The following is a 21,684-nucleotide window of genomic DNA, read 5'->3' as shown; positions in this document are numbered from 1 at the left end:
ATCACCTGGAACTATAAAAATTCTAACGCCATTCTTAGGTCAGAGAGGAAATTAAAACCAAAGTTGCAGAATATCTAAAGTATAACATTATATCAGAATCAATGGGATATGGCTAAAGCAGCGCACAAGAGGAAAAGTCACAGCCATAAAGATTTTCATTACTAAACAAAAATAATAAAAGTAAATAAAGTATACATCAGAGTCTACAGGGTAGAAAAGTAACAAAAGTAACTTCAGGAAAGAGAAGAGAATATTAAATGAAGATTAAAAAAAAGAAATCAACTGCAAAACAGGAGGGTCAGTACAAATTCAAGAGATGGTTTGTTGGGAAAAATAACTGCAAATAATTAAAAAAAAATTTTTTTTAATTACTGTTTATTTACTTTTGAGAGAGTGAGACACAGCATGAACCAGGGAGGGGGAGAGAGAGAGGGAGACACAACTGAACTCACAAACCTCAAGATCATGACCTGAGGTGAAGTCAGAAGCTTAACTGACTGAGCCACCCAGGTGCCCCTGCAAATAATTTTGAGAACACGAATGAAATGGAAGATTTCCTAAGAATATATAAAACACCAAACTGAATCTAAGAGAGAAATAAATTTTTTTAATGCTTATTTCTTTTTGAGAGAGACAGAGTATGAGTGGGGGAGTGTAGAAAGAGAGGGAGACAGAGAATCTGAATCAGGCACCAGGCTCTGAGCTGTCAGCACAGATCCCGATGTGGAGCTGGAACTCACAAACCGTGAGATCATGACCTGAGCCGAAGTTGGAACCTTAACTTACTGAGCCACCCAAGTGCCCACAACTGAGTTTTTAATAGACATGTTCATGTATTATTTTTTCAACTAAAAACAAGACAAAATTTTCTAATTGACTTGGACACAAAGAAACACCAAAGGACTCAGAAACATCTCCAAAGTCATTCAAATATAAATGTTTCTTTTGTAACCCCCAAAACTATGTTTTAAAAATACATGTTCATCTTTATGTTTAAGTATATAATAAAAGAATCCTTTCTAAAACAAAACAAACAAAAAGCCAACAACAAAAGAACTCCCCAGAAGACAATATGAAACCCTCAAGTAAAGGAGTTGGGGATTCCCTAGCTTGTCCGAGTCCTTAAATCAAGGACATAGTCACCCCAGAGATACACTGTTCCATCACTCATCACATCAACGTCAAGGGAATGATCTACCTACCGAATCAGCTGCCAAATGGTTATTTGAATTGGTGAACTCTGATACCAGCTCATCAGCCACTTCATTATATGATGTTGTACCTTTCCGCTGAACTTTCTCACACACTTTCATGGAAAAATGTCTCAAGCCTTTTCCATTTTTATCTCCTTTTTTGCTTCGTTTACTAAAAGAGAAAAATATATTTATACACCAGACTTCCTTTACAAAAATATAAAGTAATGTGAGAATATAGTAATTTGATGTTTGTTTCAAGTGGTAAATTTTAAAGAATTAAAAAAAAATTTTTTTTGTTTATTTATTTATTTTTGAGAAAGAAAGACACAACGTGAATTGGGGAGGGGCAGGGACAGAAAGAGACACAGAATCCAAAGCAGGCTCCAGGCTCTGAACTGTCAGCATAGAGCCCGATGTGAGGCTTGAACTTGTGAACCGCGAGGTCATGACCTGAGCCGAAGTCGGACGTTTAACCAACTGAGCCACTCAGGTACCCCTCAAGTGGTAAATTTTAAACTGAATTAGAAATGAAGAAACGTTTTTGAACTTACAATGTTATATATAAACTTATAATGCTTTTGCCTTACAAGCTTAATAAAGTATGAAGTTAGAGTGCTTTTCTACACACATCATTCATTTATCAACAAGTATTTACTGACCAGTAACTTACTATTATGTGCCAGGTACTGTTCTACACACTAGGAATAAATCCATGAAAGGAACAGATAAAAACACTGCCTAGCCTAGTAGAGTTTACATGCTTACCTTTTGGTATTCTATGTATGCTACAGTTCTATTTCACCTAAAATTAAAAGTACCACTTTCATCAGTTTCATTTATCTACTAAATTTTCAAACAGAGGTCATACTATTAATAACAGATCTAAGTCTTCAATTATTTTAAGTTTGGTTAATGCCTAGGCCCAAACTTTGATAACTTACTAACATTTTCAGGGGTTCAATTTAATTCTACTAATTTCTGAGTGCCAACTATATGCCAAGAACTGGAATAAGGACTAGAGCACACAAACGACAATTGAGGCAAAATCCTTTCTCTCAGTACTGAGTCTTGGCAGACGGGAGAAAGACAAAACAGACCTAAAAGGACAGAGAATTCCAATATAGTAAGGTAAGTGCCACGTCAGTTACTTACAATGTTCATGGGAATTAGGAAGAGGGACACCTCATCTAACCTAGAGGAGGAAGACTTGCTGGGGTAAAAGCCAAATGAAAACAATAAACAAAATGAAAAGGCAACATACGGAATGGGAGAAAATATTTACAAACCCTTTATCTGATAGGGGCTCAATATCCAAAATATCTAAAAAATTCCAACAATTCATTAACAAAAAAACCCACACATCCAAATTAAAAAATGGGCAAAAGACATGAATAGAAACTTCTCTGAAGAAAACACACAAATGGCCAACAGCTATATGAAAAGGTGCTCAACATTGCTAATCATCAGAAAGCTGTAAATCAAAACCACAATTAAGTATTATCTCACACCTGTTAGGATGGCTATTTTTAAAAATTGACAGAAACAAAAGGTAGGTGTTGGTGAGAATATGGAGAAATTAGCACCCTTTTACAAATGGAAAATGGTACAGTTGCTATGAAAAAAGTATGAAGGTTCCTCAAAATATTTAAAATAGAATTTCCATATGATCCAGAAATCCCATTTCTGGGTATATATCCAAAAGAATTGAAATCAGGATCTCAAGGAGGCATTTGCACTCTCCTATTCACTGTAGCATGATTCGCAATAGCCAAGATATGGAACCAACCTCAATGTCCATAGGTAGATAAATGGATTAAAAAATATGGTTTATACATACAGTGGAATACTATTTGGCCTCAAAAGAGAATGAAAGCCTGCCATATGCAGTAAACAAGGATGAACCTGGAAGACATTATGCTAAGCCAGTCACAGAAGGACAAATAATGCATGATTCCACTTGTATAAGGTGTCCCACACAGTCAAACACATAGAGGCAAAGAGCAGAATGGTGCTTGCTGGAAGGAAAGGGGAAATAGGGAATTGCTCAACAGGTATAAAGTTTCATTTATGCAAAATGAGCAAGTTCTAGAGATCTGCTGATACAACCTAGTGTCGGTAGTCAATGATAATGTACGCTTACAAATTTTTTAGTGGTAAATCTCATGTTAAGTGTTCTTAACACCAGCACCAGCACCAGCAGCATCACCACAAAGATAAACATGCACTTGATCATGTTCCACTAGTATAATTATATTCACTTATAAATTATTTACATGTTCTGTGTTACATACCTTAAGAAATAGACTAAATGTATTTTTTAAAAGAATGAAGTAAGGATATCTACTTTCTTTTTCCCAAATTCCCAAAGAATCACGTGGCCATTCACTGTGGTCAGACTACTGCTGAAATACTGGGAAGACATTAAAGGTGTTAAGTGGGGGAGTGACACAGTGAGATTTTTAGTTAGGCAGAGATTCTGGCTGCAAAGTAGAAGATGCACTTACGAGGGGCAAGAGCAGAGACAGGAAGAACAGTTGAGAGGCAAGCCAGGCAAGAAATATCAAGTCCTGAAACTGGGGCAACTGGTAGGGTTGGATAAGAAGAGACGGCTTTGCATAAATTTTAAAGATAAAAATCAGTAGAAGGAAGTGACTGATGTGAACGGTGAGAAAGAGGGAAATAAGAGAATGACCCTCAGGAAGAGGCATCATTTAATGAGATCAAGGAGACATGAACAAGTTCATGAGTTCCATTTTAAACCTGCTCATCTGCACAGTCCAATACCTAGGTATACTCACATGCAGCTACTGAGCACTTGAAATCTGGGAAGTCTGAATTGAGATATGTTTTAAGTATCAAATACACACTGAGTTTCAAAGCTTGTATGAGAAATCAATGTAAAATATCTGAGTAACCTTTACATTAATTACATGTTGAAATATAATATTTTATTTGTTTTTTAAGGTTTATTTTGAGAGAGAGAGAGATTGTGGGTGAGCGGGGGAGGGAGGGAGAGGGGGAGAGAGAGAGAGAGGGAGAGGGAGAGGGAGAGAGAGAGAGAGAGAGACAGAGAGACAGAGAATGTCCCAAGTAGGCTCTTCACGGTCAGCACAGAGCCTGACATGGGGCTCAAACTCATGAATCATGAGATCATAGCCTGCGCCAAAATCAAGAATCAGACACTTAACTGACTGAGCCATCCAGGTGCCCCTGAAATATAATATTTTAGATACACTGGATTAAATAAGAGATATAAAAATTAACTTCAGGGGTGCCTGGCTGGCTCAGTTGGTAGAGCACGCAGGTTTTGATCTTGGGTTTGTGAATTCAAGCCCCATGTTGGGTGTAGAGATTAAAAATAAAATCTTATCCCGAGATCATTATTACCCTATATATTAACTAACTTGGATTAAAAAAAAAATTATCCAGGGGCGCCTGGGTGGCGCAGTCGGTTAAGCGTCCGACTTCAGCCAGGTCACGATCTCGCGGTCCGTGAGTTCGAGCCCCGCGTCGGGCTCTGGGCTGATGGCTCAGAGTCTGGAGCCTGTTTCCGATTCTGTGTCTCCCTCTCTCTCTGCCCCTCCCCCGTTCATGCTCTGTCTCTCTCTGTCCCAAAAATAAATAAACGTTGAAAAAAAAAAATTATCCAGACACTAAAAATAAATAAATAAAATCTTTAAAAAATTAATGTCATATTTTTTATTTTTTTAATTATTATAAAATTAAAAGTCACATGTGGCTCCTATTACATTTCTATTGTGGGGCACCCGAGTGGCTCAGCTGGTTAAGCATCCGACTTTCACTAAGGTCATGATCTCACAGTTCATGAGTTCGAGTCCTGCATCAGGCTCTTCTGTGCTAGCAGCTCAGAGCCTGGGACCTGCTGCGGATTCTGTGTGTGTTTCTCTCTGTCCCTCCCCTGCTAGTGCTCTGTCTCTCTCTCAAAAATAGTAAACATTAAAAAAAAAATCACATTTCTATTGGTCAGCAATGATACAGAGTCTGACATGTCAAGAGAATTTCCCAATCAATATATTCAATAGATAGCTAAATATGTAAGTCTCACTTTGTAAGTGAGCTTATAGGATAGGTCACTTACAAACTTATCAGCATGTGTACCATGCCAACCTTCTTCCTATCAGTCTCAAAGGATTAGGTATTCCTCTTTGCTTTTAAATCTAACCTCCTTTTTAAAAGATAACAGCTTTATTGAAATATAATTCACATACCATAAATTCCATTTTTTAAAGTATACAATTCAGTGGTTTTTAAGAATTATGCAACCATCACCACAATCTAATTTCTTCACCCTAAAAAGAAATGCTGTACCCACTGACAGTCATACCTCACTCCCTAGCCCCTACTATTCTATTCTCTGTTGCTATGGATTTGCCTATTTGCCAAAGTCAACTTTTCAACTTGAGTTTTTTCACTCCAGTGCTTCTGTTTCTGTATTTGCTCTCCTTTGAGCTGTTCTATCCAGTGTTTGTTCTTAATATATAACTTTATTGTGAAACTGGAATCTGATAAAGACTTCAGATCCAACTGCCACTTTAAAGGTAATACCAAGGACAGAAGAACATGTTAAATTACACTACAGGGATGCAATAAGCAAACTTTTTTTTTAAAGTGTATTTATTTTGAGAGAGAGAGTACACATGAGTGTGAGCAGGAAATAGGGCAGAGAAGGAGGGAGAGAGAATCCCAATCTGCTTAGCATGGAGTCTGACGTGAGGGGCTCATCTCAGGAACTGTGAGATAATGACCTCAACTGAAACCAAGAGTCAGATGTTTAACCAACTGAGCCACCCAGGTGCCCCAGTAAGCAAACTCTTTAGGCTTTCTCTTTAGGATACATAAAGTGGTTTCTTCAATTAAAAATCCGTAAGGGAAAAAAAGAGGGAGGGAGGGAGAGAGAAGGGGAGTTAGGGGGGAGGATAGATACAGAAGGGGAATCTACAGATTTTATAAGACATATAAATTTATTTCAAATAGACTATAACACACACACACACACACACACCAGTTATAGGGGACTCTGGGAAAACAGCAATAGCAGTATAGTTTTCAAACTCTCCAAATTCCCATATAAAAAGAGAACAACTAGACAGCAAACCCAAAACTCCATGATAACACTTACAACAAAAGGAAAGGGGTCAAGCAGTTATCCTGCTTTCTTACAGGAACTGTACCTGCAGGTAAATAAATAGTAAAAGAGGGAAGTGTCTTTATATAAAAATAGTGCCAGTAGTTAGAATAACACTAACTGCAACTCACAAGAAATTAAGAGTTATAACCATTAAACACTGGTTGTGTTACCATCATTAAAAAAAAGAGACAATGGAAGAACACACATCATCTACAGTCTTGCCAAGGATCAAACACCAGTCTACAAAGCCACTGAATCCTACTGTCAAACTACACGAAACACCGAAAACAGGAAGATACTGAGATGCACATGAGTATGAAATCAAGAAGATCTAGACTGTGGGAAACTGCAGAGGCCAAATAGCCTAGTTTCAACAACTAAAGTATAAGGAAAATAAGGGGACAGAAGGGAAATCTATATATAAAAGATAACTTTTTTTTTAAGATAACTGTTTTTTTAAACTTTATTTATTTTTGAGAGACAGAGAGACAGAGCATGAGCAGGGGAAGGGCAGACAGAGAGGGAGACACAGAATCCGAAGCAGGCTCCAGGCTCTGAGCTGTCAGCACAGAACCCGACACAGGGCTCGAACCCACAAACTGTGAGATCACGACCTCAGCCAAAGTCGGGCACCCAACTGACTGAGCCACCCAGGCATCCCTCAACTTTTTAAAAAAATGGACAAGACTAGGGGCGCCTGGGTGGCGCAGTCGGTTAAGCGTCCGACTCCAGCCAGGTCACGATCTCGCGGTCCGTGAGTTCGAGCCCCGCGTCAGGCTCTGGGCTGATGGCTTGGAGCCTGGAGCCTGTTTCCGATTCTGTGTCTCCCTCTTTCTCTGCCCCTCCCCCGTTCATGCTCTGTCTCCCTCTGTCCCAAAAATAAATAAAAAACGTTGAAAAAAATTAAAAAAAAAATGGGTAAGACTAAAATGTGCCAAAGGATGCACATTTAGGTAATAAAACTATTTAAAAATGCAAGGAAGTGATTACTATAAAAATAGGGATAATGGTTAATTATAGGGGAGAGAGGGTATATTTATTTGCATGGGACATGGCTTCTGGGTTATACTTCTTGATCTGGCGATGGTTATAAGACTGTTTGCCTTAAAGTAATTCATTAGTCATACATTTGCTTTTTGATTTTTCTGTAACTGGTATTTATTTATTTTTTAATTTATTTATTGTTTAATTTACATCCAAGTTAGTTAGCATATGGTGGTGCCACAATGATTTCAGGAGTAGATTCCTTAATGCCCCTTACCCATTTACACCATCCCCTCTCCCACAACCCCTCCAGCAACCCTCTGTTTGTTCTCTATATTTAAGAGTCTTTCATGTTTTGTTCCCCTCCCCATTTTTATATTATTTTTGCTTCCCTTCCCTTATGTTCTTCTGTTTTGTATCTTAAATTCTTCATGAGTGAAGTCGTATGGTATTTGTCTTTCTCTGATTTCACTTAGCATAATACCCTCTAGTTCCATCCACGCAGTTGCAAATGGCAAGATTTCATTCTGATTACTGAGTAATACTCCATTGTATGTATGTATGTATGTATGTATGTATGTATGTATGTATGTGTATATATAAATATATATGTATGTATATACATATACATATATCACATATATGTATATACATATTCAGTGCACATATATGTATATACATATACATATATCACACACCACATCTTCTTTATCCATTCAACCATTGATGGACATTTGGGCTCTTTCCATACTCTGGCTATTGTCGATAGCGCTGCTATAAATATTGGGGTGCTCATAGGCCTCTTTGAAACAGTATACCAGGTATCCCTTGGATAAACACCTAGTAATGCAATCGCTAGGTCAGAGGATAGTTCTATTTGTAATTTTTTGAGGAACCTCCATACTGTTTTCCAGAGTGGTTGCACCAGTTTGCATTCCCACCAGCAGTGCAAGAGATCCTCTTTCTCTGCATCCTCGCCAATATCTGTTGTTGCCTGAGTTGTTAATATTGGCATTCTGACAGGTGTGAGGTGGTAACTCACTGTGGTTTTGATTTATATTTCCCTGATGATGAGGGATGCTGCTCATTTTTTCATGTGTCAGTTGGTCATCTGGATGTCTTCTTTGGAGAAGTGTCTATTCATGTCTTTTGCCCATTTCTTCACTGGATTATTTGTTTTCTGGGTGTTGAGTTTGGTAAGTTCTTTATAGATTTTGGATACTAACCCTTTATTTGATATGTCGTTTGCAAATATCTTCTCCCATTCCGTCGGTTGCCTTTTAGTTTTGCTGATTGTTTCCTTTGCTGTGCAGAAGCTTTTTATTTTGCTGAGGTCCCAATAGTTTATTTTTGCTTTGTTTCTCTTGCCTCCAGAGACATGTTGAGTAAGAAGTTGCTGCGGCCAAGATCAAAGAAGTTTTTGCCTGCTTTCTCGAGGATTTTGATGGCTTCCTGTCTTACATTGAGGTCTTTCATCCATTTTGAGTTTATTTTTGTGTATGGTGTAAGAAAGTGGTCCAGGTTCATTCTTCTGCATGTCACTGTCCAGTTTTCCCAGCACCACTTGCTGAAGAGACTGTCTTTATTCCATTGGATAGTCTTTCCTGCTTTGTCAAAGATTAGTTGGCCATAGGTTTGTGGGTCCATTTCTGTGTTCTCTATTCTGTTCCACTGATCTGAGCGTCTGTTTTTGTGCCAGTATGTAACTGAATTATATTTTACAAAAAAAAACCCCCAGCAAACAAAATATGACATTTGAAACAGATAGAAATTTGAATACTACATATTTGATATTAAGGAATTATCATTAATTTTCCTGGGTATAACAATGATATTATAGATATATTTAAAAAGGAGTTTTTTAAGATACCAGTACAGAGATTTATGATGAAAATGATAGGATGCCAGGGATTTGCTTTACAATACAGGAGGGAGTATATACAAAATGAGATATGCCGTGAATTGATTGTTGTTGAAGTTCAGAGATGTGCACACATAGGAGGTTCACGATACCAGTCATCTACTTCTGCATTTTAAATTCTCTAAATTAAATAGTCTTTTAAAAAGAGAGAAAAAAGAATGGTTTGAGCATATCTTTGATTATTTACAATGGTTTAGTCCTATCCTCAGTTTCCTATACTCAGCTCAGCTTTCTCAGGAAGGGGTGTTTAAACATCACAATACCCTATTAATACAAAGGACAACTCAACACATACAATATGTAACTCTGGATCCTACTGCAGTTCTCATGTAGATGAGTGACAGAACCATCCACCCAATCACCCTAACCAAAAACCAGATTCATCCTACGTTCTTCTAATTCCCTTTCTAATGAATTAATCTAATTGTATCAAATCTAATCTACTTCAAGGCCTAACTAGCTTTTGAATTTCATTTCTCTAAGTTCTCACTGCCCTAGGTTCAGGCCCTCATCATCTCTCTAAGAATATCACTAGAACCTTATAAGGGTTCTCCTTTGTGCTGTCTAGAGGCATTCCAATCCCTCCTCCATAAGGCCATTATGGTGATCTTTCTACGTAAACTGGATCACGGCCTATTCAGTTTAAAATCAGTGGTAATGGCAAATAGTAAATACTTACTGAATGCTACGTATGTGCTAGTTACTGTTCTAAGTAATTTCATTTTTTAAAAGAATCTACCAATTCTCATTTGCTACATATATTTTCACACAAAGCCCACTCTATACTGATTTGCCCTCAGGGTTTGGGGTATTTAGGATACAAATGGCTAGCCATATGTAAATATGTATAATTAGTACAAGGTAGGCAAAAAAAGTAAATAAGAACTGTTAAAAATAGTGCATGAGTTATTTCTGAAAGAAATATGTTGTGTATGGGGTTTTATATTTATGCTAAGAAGTGGATAATGGTTTAAGTAAATAAAATTCTCAACTCCATGTTTATAAACTTTTTTAAAGCCAGGGATGGAGCAGGGTTGTTGTTTTTCATGTAATTCTAGGTCTTTTTTAAAAAGGGAGTAATAAGAGGCGCCTGGGTGGCTCAGTTGGTTAAGTGTCCAACTTTGGCTTAGGTCATGATCTCACAGTTCATGGGTTCAAGCCCTGCATTGGGCTCTGTGCCAACAGCTCAGAACCTGGAGCCTGACACAGATTCTGTGTGTGTGTGCGTCTCTCTCTGCCCCTCCCCCACTTGTGCTCTCTCAAAAACAAATAAACATTTTTAAAAAAAATAAAAAGGGAGCAATAAGATAATCATAGCATAGTGTAGGGCGATCACCTGACTAATTTGCCTTCTATTGTCAGACATGGATAATATTTTAAAGGAAGAAACTAAACATAGTCCTTAAATAGGAAAAACTAGACTTTCAATAGCTGATGAACATGACCTTGAAACAAATACAAGACCATATATAAGAATTTTATAAGATTAGTTCAGTTAATGAAATAACATTTAATTATAAAATATAAATAGAAAGTAAAATAACTTTATAAGATTTTTTAGGATTTTATAAAAATATATTTTTATATATTTTATAAAAATATAAAGATAAAATAATTTTATACAATCAGTTCATGAACTTGAAGAAAACTGGTTAAATACCAACATTGGTAAACTATTTATTAGCTATGTATTTTGAACAGTTTACTTCATTTAGCTCTGACCCATGATACTCCTCTGCCTGAAAAACAGAAATACAAGTGCCTGTCTCACAAGGCTGCTATGAGGAAGGATTAAACTCTTCATGAGTTACCAGAATTTTCATGAGCAATACAAAACTGAAGGATACTACTCAGCCCTGGCTGAATCAAGAAATTAAACTTGGCCAATAAACACATAAAAAGACGCTTAACATCAATAATCATTAGGGAAATGCAAACAAAACCCCAATGAGATTAGGATGGCTATTATCAAAACCAAAAAGAAGTGTTGTGAGAATGTGGAGGAACTGGAACCTTTGTACATTGCTGGTGACAATGTAAATGGTGCAGTAGCTATAAAAAATACTACAATGGTTCCTCAAACACTTAAACATAGAATTACCATCTGATCCAGTAATTTTACTTTGTGTTATTACAGCTAAAGAAATTAATAATAGGGACTCCAACAGATACTTCTTATACCCACCTTCACAGCAACAATATTCACAACAGTCAAAAGGTGAAAACAACCCAAATGTCCATCAACATATGAATAAACAAAACGTAGTACATGCATATAATGGAACATTATTTAGCTGTAACAAAGAATGAAATCCTGATACATGCTCTAACATTAATAAACCTTAAAGACATGGTAAGTAAAATAAGTCAGAGATGAAAGAGTAAATACTATATGATTCCTCCTACATGAAATAGAAATAGTCAAGTTCATAGAGACAGATAGTAAAACTATGGTTACTGGAGCTGGGGGAGGGGGAAGTGGAAGTTATTGTTTACTGGGTACAGGATTTCAGTATGGGATGGTGAAAAAGTTCTGGAGATGGATAGTGGTGATAGGTGAACAATAGTTTATTATTTATTTACTCAGTGGTTCTTTTGGTTTTAAACTTATTTATGTTTTGTTGTCTTTTATGCTTAAGTGTTGATGGTGTCATGGCTTCCTTAGCCACTATATTTTTGTAAAATAAGATGCCATGGTTTTAGCATTTTATCATTAGTTATGGCTAAAAACCCAAATTCAATATAGAAAGGATCATGACTCTCAGCAAAACATTTACAAATTCTATTGTTCTTCATTCTTTAAATCACTCCCACTTCAAATCTGGTTTACTACTATCATGGTCACATTCAGAAAAGGTCTGCCTTTTCTTGAGAAAATAGTTCAGGAATGCTCGTTTCACCATCATAAAATGAGAGTTAAAGACAAAATAGTATAAAGTTTGCTTTCTAATGTAGTTAGTAATTTTATTTTATTTTTTTTAAGTATATTTTTGACAGAGAGCGTGCGCATGTGCGCATGAGTGTGGGAGGGGCAGAGAGAGGGAGACAGAATCTGAAGCAGGCTCCAGGCTCTGAGCTGTCAGCACAGAGCCCGATGTGGGGCTCGAATTCATGGACCGCGAGATCATGACCTGAGCTGAAGTGGGACGCTCAACCGACTGAGCCACCCAGGCGCCCCTGTGGTTAATAATTTTAAATAATAAACTTAAAACTAGGCCTATTTAAAAATTTTACATAATTGTGAAATGCTATAAAAATAAATGCCAAAAAAGTATACATTTCACATGTATTCTGTGTGATTTTAAGTTACGTTACACAAATTAACCTTAAAGAGTAACTCAAATTAGGTCAAACACCTAAATGTAGGAGCAAAAACTATAAAACTCTTAGAAGATAACACAGGCTAAGGCTTCATGATTTTGGCTTTTTCAATTGTTTTTTAAAGATGACACCAAAAGCATAAGCAATACAAGAATCAAAAAACATATATGAAACCCAACCAAAATTAAAACCTTTGTATTTCAAAGGACACCATCAAGTAGGTGAAAAGATAACTGAGACAGAATAAGACATTGTTTTGCAAATCATATATCTGATAAGGATCTTGCCTCTATAATACATATAGAACTCTTACAACTCAATAATTAAAGACCAAAGGATTTAGAAAGACTTTTTCAAAGAAGATATATAAAGGTCCTATAAGCACATGAAAAGATGCTCAACAGCATTAGCCATTAGGGAAATGCAAATCAAAACCATGATGAAATATCATTTCACATCCACAAGGATGGCTCCATAAAAAAGACAAATAATAAGTGTTGGATAGATGTGGAGAAATTGGAAGCTGTTGCTGGTGGGAATGTAAAATGGTACAGCCACTCCAGAAGACAGCCTGTCAGTTACTCAAAAGGCTAAAGAATTACCATATGACCTTGCAATTCCATTCCCAGGTATATATATAAAAAGAAAAATGAAAACTTGGTGACAAATGTTCAAAGCAGCGTCATTCGTAATAGCCAAAAAGCAGAAATGACTCAAATATCCAACTTTAATGAACAAATACACAAAATGTGGTATATCCACACCATGGAATAAAAAGGAGTAACATACTAATATATGCCACAACATGGATGAATCTTGAAAATATGCTAAATAAGGGGAGCCTGGGTGGCTCAGTCGGTTAAGCATCTGACTTCAGCTCAGGTCATGATCTTACAATTCGTGGGCTCAAGCCCCATGTCAGGCTCTGTGCTGACAGCTCAGAGCCTGGAGCCTGCTTCAGATTTTGTGCCTCCCTCTCTCTGCCCATCTTCTGCTCATGCTTTCTTCCTCTCTCAAAAATAAATAAACATTAAAAAAAAAAAAAGAAAATATGCTAAATGAAAGAAGTCAATTACAAGCTTAACCAAGGCAGAGAGTCCTATTTCCTTGATATCAATTCTGTTAAGTTTCAGCCCTGGGGAAGAAATGTCTTTGGTGTAATATCTATGTGTATGGAGATGAAATGGGAGGTACAAAGGGATTTGGAAGATAGGCAAGCTTCAACTTGCTAGGTGCTCCTTGGATAATCTTCATTTCAGTGCCCTCATTACCTCCCTCACTAATTCATTCTTGCTTTTTTTAAAATTAAAAAAAATTTTTTTTAATGTTTATTTTTGAAAGAGACAAGTGTGAGTAGGGGAGGGGCAGAGAGAGAGGGAGACACAGAATACAAAGCAGGCTCTGCACTGCCAGCACAGAGCCCGATGTGGGCCAGAACCCAGGAATCGTGAGATCATGACCCAAGCCGAAGTCAGATGATCAACTGACTGAGCCACCCAGGTGCCCTATTCTTGCTTTTTATACTTGTTACCTCTAAGCCTAGAGCCTCTCCATTTCAGTCAGTATAGGGAAGAATGGTTTCCATTTCCAATTCTGACTTCTCCAATGCATATTTTGGGATGTGAAATTCTCTACTACCACTTGTCCTTTATTTGTAATCACACTGGCTTTCATCTAATTGGAAAATCTATATCTTTACCACTTTTTTATAGCACTTTTAGAGATATACTTCCTTTTATTATTTTTTACATGAAAATTTCGATAGGATTTTAGGGTTTGGGGTATAAACATGATGTTCTGTCTATCATCTTAAATTGGAAGTTGGAAGTTCACTATCTTTTTTTTTTTTTTTTTTTTTAAGTAGGCTTCATGCCCAGTGCTGGGCTCAACGCAAGGCTTGAACTCTCAACCCTGAGATCAAGACCTAAGCTGAGATCAAGAGTCCGATGCTTAGGGGTGCTTGGGTGGCTCAGCTGGTTGATCATCCAACTTCAGCTCAGGTCATGATCTCATGGTTCATGGGTTTGAGCTCTGCATCAGGCTCTGTGCTAACAGCTCAGAGCCTGGGGCCTGCATCAGATTCTGTGTCTCCCTTTCTCTCTGCCCCTCCCCTGCTTGCACTCTGTCTCCCTCAAAAATAAATAAACCTTAAAAAAAATTAAAAAAAAAAAAAAAAAGAGTCTGACATTTAACCAACTGAGCCACCCAGGTGTCCAATTCACTATCTGAATCTTAGAGTTTACTTTACTTAAGTTTTCTCAGAATCGAGCTATTTGGAACACCAGGACCCTCTTTCCAAATAACACCAAAATATGGCTATAGGGTATAAACACTATGATCTCTATTAGTTTATTAATCTAATAAAGAAACCAGTAGGAAGTGTTCTTTACCAAATAAAGCCAAATTGAGAAAAAAAAAAAAGGAAAATAAATAGAAAATAAAACTACTAATATGGTATAGTTTGAAATGCATGTTAACTTTTATAACTTCGTTTGAAGAATTCAGATGAATTATACCCAAAGAATATTATCTTTCCAGGTGCTTAACTAGAACCTATAACCACTGTCTTTTTATATTTTCCCAATAATTTATTTTTATTTACAAAAGTAATGAAAACTTCATTTCCCACTTAAATGAGCCAACAAGAATACGTAAATCAGCAAAATAATTTCATGTGGTAACTTAGTAAAACAATTTAAAAAAAACTCTTTACTTTCCTGGAAGTATGTATCCATTGTGTTGGGTATGGGTGGAAGAGGAGGTGTGAAACGGGAAATAAATATTTATTCCTTATGGATCTTCATTCTCTCCCTCCTTGTGTTGTATCATTTAGGCTTGCGACCACTTATGTGCTAATGATACTACTTATATACTAATGATACCATCACTTAGATAACTAATAAACTTATTGAACTTCATTATGTCTAAAACAAAATTCTTCCCAAACCTACTCCTAAATACACTAAATGTAAATGGCATCAATATTCACCTAGCTGTTCATGCAAAACAACCAAAGCTATCCTTTATTTCTCCTCTTCCTTCCTTTAATCTATCAATACATTTTGTTGGTTCTATGTCTATCATTTATCCTTTTTTTTTCCCATCTCCACTGCCAGGCCACTGTCCTCTGCAATAGTCTTCTGATTTTCCTGCTTTTGTCCTTGTCTCCTTAGAATCCATTTACCCCTCAGTAGCCAGTGACTTAAATCATGCCATTTCCCTACTGAAAATCCTCCTTGTAACAGAAACCAAACTCCCTACCAGGACCTACAAAGGTCTTTCATCATGATCTGAACCCTGCCTACCTCTCCACCCTCATGTCATATCACTCTGCTTTTCAAACTATCTCCAGGCCACTGTGCTTCCCCAAATACATCAACCTGGTTGGGAGCTTTACATTTGCCACTGCCCATTGCTCTCAGTTGGGAGCTTTACATTTGCCACTCCCTCTGCCCAGAATCCCTGTCTCCCCCACCTCACCTAATCTATTTAGCAGCCTGACTCCTTTGCATTCAAATATCACCTCCCTTGTGAGGCTTTCTCCAAGGTAGCCACAATCACTTTTCTTATTTTTTTTGTATACCACTTACCGTAATCTAAAAATAATCTGGGGTGCCTGGGTGGCTCAGTTGGTTAAGCATCTGACTTTGGCTCAGGTTATGATCTCACGGTTGTGAGTCTGACCCCATGTCAGGCTCTGTGCTGACAGCTCAGAGCCTGGAGCCTGCTTCAGATTCTGTGTCTCTCTCTTTCTCTCTACACCTACCCTTCTCATACTCTGTCTCTCTCAAAAATAAACATTAAACAAAATTTTTAATAAAAAAAAATAAAAATAATCTTATTTGCTTATTATACTCCCCCCCCCCATATAAACTCTCTAAGGGCAGACTTACCTGTCTTGTTTATTATTCTCTCCAATGCTGAGAACATAAGTTACTAGATATTAAAAATGTTTGCTAAATGAACAATTTCATAAACATCATTGAAGCTGTACACATATTAACTATACTGATTTTGATTACTATTAGCTTATTACAGCTTACATTAGTTTAATTATAAATTATTAGTTTATTAAAAATAAGTGGAATTCTAACTTTTCCACCAACAAAAAGATATTGAGATTACATGAGCCTACAGGAAGAATACAACACTAGCGTGCCAAATCTTCATTTAAGACAAGAACAAAGAAAAACACCCATAAGCTGCCATTGCCACCTGTGGGGCACCCAGGACCTTCTGAATCCCTCAGCAGAGGTCCAAATGGAAAATTACATCTGGAAGAGATGCATGTAGAAGACACCATCAGATTCTGTCCAAAGGAAGAAAGAGAGAGTGAACAAACATGTTTCAGGATTAAACCCCCAGACAAGAACAGAAAGGGGATTTTCACAGCTTCTTCTACGAGCTCTCTGAAAAGAAGTCCAGTGGATCAGAATACAGGGAAAAAACTAATGAGAATCCCTCAAAGGATCCTTTACCTACCAAACAAGATTTCTTCAGAAACTGACTTGCTCTCACAAATGACCTTGACAAAGGAACAGTTGTGTAAGACATACTTAAAGTTGCACTGTCAAGTGGTAAGATGAGGATAAAAACATTGAACGTATCCCTATATACTGATGTATAAATCCCTGAAGAAAACAAATACAAATACTTACAGATATAATACTAAATCAACATACAAAACATTGAAGAGATAAAGACTAGTCTATGGTTGAGAGCTGGCTTTTTGAACCTCAACTCTGGGAGAAGGGAAACAAAGATGTTTCACAGCATTACAGAAGAACACAATGCATTTGGAGGAAAATAAACATTTGTAAGAAAAACAATAGGGGTGCCTGGGTGGCTCAGTCAGTTAAGTGTCTGACTCTTGATTTCAGCTCAGGTCATGATCTCATGGTTCCTGATGAAGCCCTTGTTGGGCTCTGCACAGACAGCATGGAGCCTGCTTGCAATTCTTTCTCTCCTCTCTCTCTGCCCCTCCCTTGCTTGCATTCTCTCTTTCTCCCTCTCTATAAATATAAATAAATAAACATTTAAAAAATCACATGCAGTAATCTTCGTGACTTGATTGTGGGGGTGGGGGTGGGATTCATTGTAGAAAAGTTACATTAAAAAATAAAAAGAATAAAAATCACTAGAAAAAAGGGTCACTGAATCATACGCAAAAAGGAAAAGTTGAATCAGTGTTTATACCAACAAACTCAATCTGGCACTTTTATATGTGATCTTTAGAGGTCTCTCTTATGAAGGAGTGTAAATAGAATCATGTTTTTTATATTGTTGGCAGTACATAAGGGCCACCAATCATAACAAATGAAAAGTACTATTTTAAGGCCTTATGCATTGCTGAATACATCATAAGAACTTGTACTGCTGCCCTTTCCAGGGATAAACACAAAGACCAGCAGGAGCTAGAAAGAGGAATTTCCATTAGGAAGAAAAGAATATATTTCCCCATATATTTCTATATGATATAGCAGTTCCTCAGACATGGTTTTATCTGTTCAAAACAATTAAGAACCAAGAAGCAAGCAACACATGCCACAAAGGAACAGAAGTACAGCCAGTCCCAATGCAAGAAAACACACATTTTAAAAAATATATATCGCCTCAAGGTCCTCACTCAGAGTCTTCTCATTTTTATATTTTTATTTTAGACTGAATGTTAATGCATTTGGCTACCTAGTTTCTCAGGGCACAGCAAATCAGAGGTGGCAAACTAGAAAAGAGATAAGACAGAAAACTATTTATTATTCTGAGAGCAAATGACCTAACAAAAGAACAGAGATTAAAACACCACTGGAAAAAGGAGTTAAAAGATCTTAGAATCAAAAATCAAAAATCAAATTTAGAAAGCATAGCTGGGGGAGTTTTATTTAAGACAGTAAGTGACAACCTTACAGAATTCCTGCCTCAAAGACAACAGGTCTTATTTTAATATAGTGCCACACTGGGGCACTATAGAGCCCCTGGTGGCTCTTATATAGAGCCACCTGGGTGGCTCAGTTGGTTAAGCATTCAACTCTTGATTTTGGCTCAGGTCATGATCTCAGGGTTAGTGAAATCGAGCCCCACACTGGGCTCTGTGCTTACAGTGCAGAGCCTGCTTGGGATTCTCTCTCTCCCTCTCTCTCTGCCCTTCCCTGCCTTGTGTGTTCTCTCTCTCTCTCTCTCTCTCAAAAATAAATAAACTTAAAAAAAAAAAACCAGCACAACATTAATATGGTACCTCATGTAGTGGCTTGCATGGCATACTGAACTTTAATGACCCTACATGATCGTTTTTATTCCTGGAGTTTCTGACTTGGTAGACATTCATACTGCGTTCAATACTCCACAGGTGATTCTTTTTTTTTTAATCTTTTTTTTAACGTTTTATTTATTTTTGAGACAAAGAGAGACAGAGCATGAACGGGGGAGGGACAGAGAGAGAGGGAGACACAGAATCGGAAGCAGGCTCCAGGCTCTGAGCCATCAGCCCAGAGCCCGACGCGGGGCTCGAACTCACGGACCGCCAGATCGTGACCTGAGCTGAAGGTGGACGCTTAACCGACTGAGCCACCCAGGCGCCCCTCCACAGGTGATTCTGACCCACACTGAGAAACACTGTCCTAATAGTCTAAGGAAATGTTATACTGTACTCGACTTATTAGTTAAGAAAGAAGTGAGACTTTACTACAATCTTTAAATGTGTTCAATAAAACTTCTTTTTAAAAAATCTGGGCATGTTGAGGTAACGTCGAATATTCACTTTGGTAGGACACTTCATCCTCCAAAAGGAGGGAGAGAGCTAAATAATACACTACCAACAGCCTATCTACTAACAGGATGATTTCTTTTGAACCTATGTAAATATAATGAATTTATGTAATGACAAATGAAATACAACACTCACTGAGGTATAAAATAATGGCAGAAACTCAATTAAGTCTTGTGAAGAAAAACATCTCTAATTAAACTAGAATCGTCCAGACATCAAACTCCTCTCTACATAGTAGCATCTCTCAAACAAAACACTTAACGCTTATACTCACCTTTCTGAAAAATCAGAATCTATAAATTCTCTAGCTCGTTTTCTATCACTAAAAAGAAAAAAAAAGATAGCATAAAAAGAACAGGTATTTAAACACAACTTTATTTTATGAATAATTTACTGTAACTTGTCTAGTTTCACAGCAAATATATGCAAACACAAAACCTAACAAACATGAAAGATATGTCCATAAAATAAAAACTATAATTTTATCATAGGAGTAAGAGATCACAACATAATAAAATTTATCATAGGATCAAAAAGACCACAATATAATACTGTAGGCTGAAATGAGCTCGAGGAATATGGGAAGAAATGTTGCAGACTTAGAAAGGCACAGAAAGTATGACTCATTCTAGAACAACAGAGCAATCATTCCACCCCTAATATGAAACACAGCTGGGCTGAAAATACCCAAACCCTGGCCATCTCCAAAGCAGGCCAACACGACTGGCACAGGCGTGGCTTTCATGTTATAATCTCTCAAGGCTGTGCAGAAATCGGAGGTAACTTCTAGGTCCTCGTGTATTAAGGACTGAATAGAGGCCATGGGATTACAGGTGATGGTGTTTCATCTCATTTGATAGTGGAAAAGGATGTATTCATATGAAACTATTCTGTCTCTAATGTGTGTTTATATGTGTATACACATGAACATGTATATGGCTTAAAACACTTTGCCAGGATTATTTAACATCCTGGGAACAAGAAAGCTCTTACACAACCAAAATTTACTGTCTGCTAACTCACAATTGTAAGTCAAACAGAACTACGAGTACAGTATGTCACCATGAAAATAACTTCTAAAGTGACAAAATGAAGTTTTGAGTCCTTTATCTTAAGATTTTTTTCTTTTACAGGACGATTAAATGGTAAAATGATAAGGAGCAGAGAAAGGCTGGGTAAGGGTATCTACAGGCAGAGATGAAACATGTAAAAGTTTAATACTAAAAGTGGTAAATGAATAACGCAAGGGATATTGATTTAACTGTCCAGTGTTTTAAAAGGATCAAGAAAAAACTCAATAAAAATTTTAATGTATTTGGCTTCTTTTCCCTAGTTCCTTTTCTGGTTTTGAAGGAAATAAAAAGTTACAGGAAATTCGGAGGATAGCCAACACTTAATATGTAACTCTTTTCTTATGTTTATTAAAACAATATAGTTCGTGCATCTCCAAAGCAGCTAAATGTGATAATCATAAAAACAGTACTTTTTGAGAGGTGAAAAAGTCAGAAGACACAGGTACAAATTATTGTATTTAAAAATGATTGCTCCATATTGTATTTAAAAATGATTGCTTCATATCTGAGATATAAAGTGAAATAAAACAGGTGATTTTAAAGGCCACACATTAGTTTTTAAGGACTAGACTAGCATGAAACAAGAACAGAAGACAAGAGAGTGAGAGGAAAAGATCACAGCTTAAAAAAACTTTTAAAAATGGTAACTTGCAACAACAGTCTTACCCTGGGACCCAGCCAGTAGCTTCTGCTATGTGTGTCTGAGTAACCATTGCTGGTGCAGGGGTATATGGACTCCCAATCAGAACACTTCCTGAACTGGTTAGTCTCTGTGGTGTGCTTATAATCTATAAAGTTAGGACACAGAAAATAATATTCTTAATTATAAAGAAAAGCATACATGTAGAAAATCATGTCGACTGCTAAGCTACATATAAGGAGGAAATCTCACTGCCTAAAATGTACTTAATATCAATCATCTAAATCATAAACTTTGATTTGCTTATATTCTAGGATCTTAAAGCACAAGTATCTTGAATAGTGATATGGTTTCAGGTTTCAGCAAGTGAACAGCAATTTGGAAGGATTAAGTTGGTAACTAACAATGTTTTAAAAATCAGAAAAGCAAGAAGCTTTCTTTGAAATTACAGAACCTAACTGCAGTTGAACTTGATGTATTCAAACTAGGGCAATAGTAAATTGGATCTTCATGTCCAAATATATACAAAGGCATTATGCAACTTAGCTTGTTATTATTATATTTATTTAAAAAAATTTTTAACATTTATTCATTTCTGAGACACAGACAGAGTGTGAGTGGGAGAAGGGCAGAGAGA

The 21,684-nt window shown here is 36.9% G+C and overlaps 1 protein-coding gene across 8 annotated transcripts in view; it reads right to left on the bottom strand.

The window, feature by feature from the left end:
* TFDP2 (transcription factor Dp-2) overlaps positions 1–21,684 on the bottom strand; it is a 177,449-nt gene that overhangs the window by 30,224 nt on the left and 125,541 nt on the right. For 7 of the 8 annotated variants that reach the window (XM_027061696.2, XM_027061697.2, XM_053221365.1 and 4 more), the window contains 3 exons: positions 21,074–21,195; positions 19,609–19,656; positions 1,203–1,365 (listed from right to left, as the gene is read on the bottom strand). In XM_027061696.2, coding sequence (XP_026917497.1) covers positions 1,203–1,365; positions 19,609–19,656; positions 21,074–21,195 — 333 coding nt within the window. The remainder of the gene's footprint in view (positions 1–1,202; positions 1,366–19,608; positions 19,657–21,073; positions 21,196–21,684) is intronic. The other variant, XM_027061698.2, reaches the window with a different exon arrangement.

The sequence above is a fragment of the Acinonyx jubatus genome, chromosome C2 (assembly GCF_027475565.1).
Source record: "Acinonyx jubatus isolate Ajub_Pintada_27869175 chromosome C2, VMU_Ajub_asm_v1.0, whole genome shotgun sequence".
Lineage (NCBI taxonomy): Eukaryota > Metazoa > Chordata > Mammalia > Carnivora > Felidae > Acinonyx > Acinonyx jubatus.
This window is presented reverse-complemented; position numbering and strand designations above follow the sequence as displayed.